Genomic DNA, 5,180 nt, shown 5'->3' with positions numbered 1-5,180 from the left:
TAAAAGCTTTGTATATGATATAGAAATTATTAATTAATAACCAGGATTTTCAAATAAATTAATGTGCAACAAAAATGTAATTTTTTTTTTTTTTGGGGGGGGGAAACATTTTCCGCGTATGCAGGGAGCTGGGCACAAGTAATTAGGGTTTGTTTCAACCTACTCTTGCAGTACTGCCTGCACGGGCAATGAACGGCCCGAATCACTCCACATGAGTGATCCGGGCCCACCTTCCTGTAAAAAAAAAAAAAAAAAAACTGGCTCGAAAAAATACGAGTCCTTGGATCGATTCCTGCAAGCAGTGTTCGCCGGGGTTGGGTTGACCGAACCAGTGATGGTTAGCCCGTATTCGCAGGTTCCTAAATCTAATTTCTGAAATTTTCTTCGGTTTTTCTTCCGCAATTTCTAATTTTCCTATTCTTATTGCTGTGTGAGAAGGAAATTCTTGGTACTGTAGAAACCGAGAAGAATCGGAATCTGTCTTTTCGTTTACACCCTGGCTACATTTCTTACGAAATGAAACTGAAAATAGTTCATCAAAATCAAGAAAATCGAGAAGTTGAAGAGCAAGTGATGAAGAAGGAATCGTTGGATATGGATCAGATGGCGGAAACCCTGACGCGTCCTTCACCTGAGGATGAGTCGACGAAGCCGAATTCGCCGAGTCGGGAGGTTTCTCCTATTGCTGATGTTCACCCATCGCTGTTTTTAGTGGGTTTTTTTCGGGTTTGACTTTGTTCATTTGATGGTCGTGTGGATGGATTTAGCGAATTGATATCGGATCTGGTTTGTTGTTTCCAGGGTAAGAGGAAGAGAAAGCGTAAAGAGATGATGGGCGAAGCTTGGCCCAATATTTCGAGGAACATGAGGAAGAAGAAGACCTTTGTTCCCAAATCCGAAGATGTGAGATTCTTCTGTGTGATTGTATTTTAATTGAGAAAAGAGTTTCATGATCGAATGGGCACTGATTTTTGGAACTTCAAAGAGTTTTTACTTCTGGTGAGATGATTTCGTGAGGAGAATGACCTTTTTTTTATACCGGAGACTACATTTTCTCTATGAATATACCTGATTGAGCTATTTTTGTCAAAGTTGCTTCATTTTCGGTTAATTTTCGGTTCTCTTTTTTTTTTGAGTAACTGATTTCAGGTTATCCCCTAATTGATGTCCTAGTTTCTCTCAGCATTCGTTGAATTTCCAAATCATGATCTTGTTTGCCCAGAAATTCAAGGAACTGGAAACAGCTTCAGGAGACAGTAGCTGGGTCTTTATGGCATTGTTGCAATTCTAATTCTCGCGTCATAAAGATATACGTTGTAGTTCCGACAAGTTTTTTCGAGTACACCCACAAGAATAAGAAGTCTATCGCCTCCATTCAAAATGACTTCCAGAAATGTTTCTCACTGGACTTGGTTGGAAATTGATCAATCGATCCACCGATATATCTTCAAGTTTTCAGCGGGTTTTAAGTAGTTATGTAAAATTATATTGGCACTATTACTCGAGGGCTTGTCGGTGTCAGAATTGTGATGGGTGATCACCAAGGATTGAGTATACTTCTGCATGAGAGTTCTCACTGTCATTAGACACTGGGGGAACAAGTGTTTTCAAATTGACGTCTTTTTTCCCATTCGTCACTCTTTTAAAAAAACTCAGCTGCTGGTGTTTTGTTGGATTGTTTGACCGTGTTTCCCGGAAGTATTCTATGTTTCATTTTTCCTATTTGATGAAATTCCTCAAAAAGAGGCTTGCCTCGTATCTATTTTCTCGGTATAAGACCTCGTAGTTTCAGTCAGTTAGCATACTGTGTGTAATATATTAACGGAAGTGATGCGTTTTATTACATGTATTGATGAAAACAAGATTGATTTACTTAAAAATCACTCGTTATGATTTCTGTGACTAATTAATGGATTAATTGTTTTTTGACAGGGAACACCTGACTGTGGAGGAATGTTGGTGAGGTCAGTTCAGAAACTTGGCACGCCCACACACAAATTCCTATATAGTCTTATGAGCTCAATCTTTTCTTTCATTGCAGCGAAGGAGATGCCTCCATTGGTGGGTCAAGTATTCGTGCCCAATTCAAGTCACCCACCATGATTCGAGCCGAGGAGGTTCAGTCAAGCTTGGGCAATGAGCAGCCCAGTTTTTTGAAAGTCTTAGTTAGATCTCATGTAGCCAGTTGTTTTTGGATGGTATCGATCTTTTTGGAATTGAGTTTTCTTGTCTTACAAAATATGTTAACCTGAGCGAGTAGTTACATTTTAAACTATCGTATAATTCCCTCTTTTTTCTGTAGGGGCTTCCAGTTCCCTTCTGCAAGCTACATTTACCAAGCAAAGACACCACAGCTGTTCTCGAAAACGAGACTGGTGAGGAATTTGAAATAAAATATATTGCACATAAGACAGGACTTAGTGCAGGATGGAGGAAATTTGTTGCTGGAAACAAAATAGTTGAAGGAGATGTTTTGATATTCCAACTGATTGGACCATGCCGATTTAAGGTGATGCTGTGCAACTTGTTCTGTTGGCTTATTCCTTGTGAAAGATATCTTCACGCACCATTTAGTTGGTTCATTTTTTTTTTAAATCACTTCATTTTGTCATGGTTATACATGTGTTTTGAGTATAGAAACACACTATGCTTCATCGATTGTAAACCTTAAAAAACATATAGGTCAAGAAAACAATTATCATGAATTTATATGTGGTTTGTGTAATTGTTATGTATGACCCTTTGCTTGCACTCACTTGAAGCTTACCCAAGATTATATTTGAATGTGCATGGTTCCTGAAATATCGTGGTATTGTTCAAGTTTTTATTTTGTAAATAGAGTATTAGGGAAAAGCTGTGAATCACGCTGTTCCAGATCATTAGTTGTCAAATATCATCACAATGGCCTGTATTATTATTAATTTGGTTTATTAATAGCTATGTGGATTCATCTAATATTATGTCCTCAATCTGTAGGTGTACATAATAAGGGCAAATGATTTAAACGAAGTAGATGGTGCACTTAGCCTACTAATTTTGGATTCTCAAACAAACCAAAGTGACGCGGGTGGGTCAGTTTAATAATCAACAATTTATGTCTTTTGAATTTAGATTTGGGAGTTGATTTGCTTTATATTTACTCGGTGTTTTTGGTTCTTCAAAAACCGGTATGACATGAAACTACTGAACAGAGGGAACTATCGATGCCCAAAGCAAGAAAAAACGACGTCCGAAATCTCTTCCCTTAACATTTGTGCAGAAAAAGAGGCAAAAGGAAAGTCCAGTGCCTCGAATTGGACAACAAGAGGAGCTTTCTGCAAATGACAGCGAAGAGGTTGCTTCCGAGGTTTTAGAATGTTCCAAGTTCTCTGGATCCGCTTACCATTTTAAGGATGTTAAAAGCTTCGAGGAATTTCACATTGTGCTCCATGGAGTATGCATCGATCTTGAGCTCCCCAAACACATCCGTCGAAAATACTACGACCTATGCTGCAGCAAAAACACATTTCTTCATGATCGACTCCTCCCAGGGCTTTCCTGTAAGTTAGCTTCTGGCATGATTTTTGAAACAGTCAATACCGCTGATGCTATAAGAGGGTGTAACCTCACGACCCCGAGAAATGAATTTGACGTCTGGGAAAAATCATTGAGGTCTTTCGAACTTCTTGGCTTAAAGGTTGGATTTTTACGGTCTCGATTGCATCGTCTCGTGAGTATGTCTTTTGAGTCGGAAGATGCGGTTGATACGAGAAGGTATTTGGATGCCAAGATCAAGCGTGGTCAGGCTGAAGAAGAGATTCGAAATCTAGAAGCGAAGCTCGTGGAGATGAAAGAATTATCTACAAAATATGATAATGAGATCGAGATTTTGAAGGTGAAAGCGGAGAAGTATGAGCTGAAGTTTCAAGAAGAGGCTAATTCCCCCTGGTAGTAATATTATATTTGGTGTGTATAATCAATCAATCACGTAGCTTCCATACATAGGCTAGTCTTTTTCTGTTTTGTTTTAATTCTGAAAAGCTTAGAAGTTAGAAGGTTTTGACATTATTCATTTTGTTGCTATGCTTTCCTTGGTTGAATGCTTTTCTAAATTCAAATCTATTGTTCCTTATTTTTGGGTCAATTAACATATTTGGAAAAAATAAAAATAAAAAGAAATTTTAATTTTATATCAGCTATAAATATTATTAATGTATTATAAAAAACACTCGATTTAATTTTAAATATATTCTTCAATGTAGCCAGCTAAACATACATAAAAACATAAATTACTAAGCTTTATATTGTCGGCAATTAATTATCCTCGAGTGGTCGGGGAAAAGTTGTTGGAGAAATGCTAATGAAAATAACGTATTTCACAGTCATGAGGTTTTTCTCCTTTTATTTTACATTATGTCATTCTTGATTATGTTTCTTATCTTCAATATATTTTTATTTAAGTGTGTTCTTCTGTAATATTCGTGAGTTGTTTTGTTATCTTGTATAAAGAGAGTGTATTCAATGTAGGAAATTTATTGATTTTTAATGACTTTTATAGATTTTAAAAGTATGGAGATATTCAATTAAGACTTTTGCATATTCTATAGAAGTATAATGATATTCAAAATAGACTTTCATAGAGTTTTAAAAAGTCAAGTATTATTCAACATTGACTTTTAAAAACTCTATAAAAGTCCTAGAGGTATTCAAATTTTCAATAAACTTTTAATAACTTTATGAAATTCATTAACATACAAACATTAAAGCCTAATGTACAACTATAAATGGTCAAAAATTGTATTAGGTTCAACCCAAAGATTTGGATGGACTTTTAAAACTTCTAACTCATATACAAGCTATTTATTTCTTTCTTTGTCGCTTCACATCACCTCTCTTCTTATCTTCTCTCCTCTCATCTATCTCTGTTACTCTCTCAAATTTTCGAAATATGTCTCTATATATATTTTCATCTTTCTTTTCAAATTTTTAATTTTTTGGCTGATTGTTTATTTAATAATTTTTTATTTTAATACCATAGGAAATTTTAATTTTTGAATTGATTTTGTGATTTTTAAATTATAATTTATACAAATTAATGTAATATTCAATAATAATAAAAAAATATCACAAAAAACCACTTATTTCTTAATAATTGATAGTCTCGCAACAACCATGATTTTTAAAATTATTTTTAGCATTTT

The 5,180-nt window shown here is 35.3% G+C and overlaps 1 protein-coding gene across 2 annotated transcripts; it reads left to right on the top strand.

The window, feature by feature from the left end:
- The first annotated feature begins 255 nt into the window (after positions 1–255).
- LOC142522557 (B3 domain-containing protein Os01g0234100-like) lies at positions 256–4,111 on the top strand. Of its 2 annotated transcripts, none has more exons than XM_075626009.1 (8): positions 256–355; positions 439–672; positions 802–903; positions 1,933–1,964; positions 2,042–2,198; positions 2,303–2,509; positions 2,977–3,067; positions 3,192–4,111. In XM_075626009.1, the coding sequence occupies exons 1-8, from the start codon at positions 335–337 to the stop codon at positions 3,929–3,931; spliced, it is 1,584 nt and encodes a 527-aa protein (XP_075482124.1). In that variant the 5' UTR covers positions 256–334; the 3' UTR covers positions 3,932–4,111. The 2 variants fall into 2 exon arrangements, with proteins under 2 accessions (XP_075482124.1, XP_075482123.1); XM_075626008.1 differs by having other exon boundaries at positions 439–711.
- Positions 4,112–5,180: the final 1,069 nt, after the last annotated feature.

The sequence above is a fragment of the Primulina tabacum genome, chromosome 13, assembly GCF_025594145.1.
Source record: "Primulina tabacum isolate GXHZ01 chromosome 13, ASM2559414v2, whole genome shotgun sequence".
Lineage (NCBI taxonomy): Eukaryota > Viridiplantae > Streptophyta > Magnoliopsida > Lamiales > Gesneriaceae > Primulina > Primulina tabacum.
This window is presented reverse-complemented; position numbering and strand designations above follow the sequence as displayed.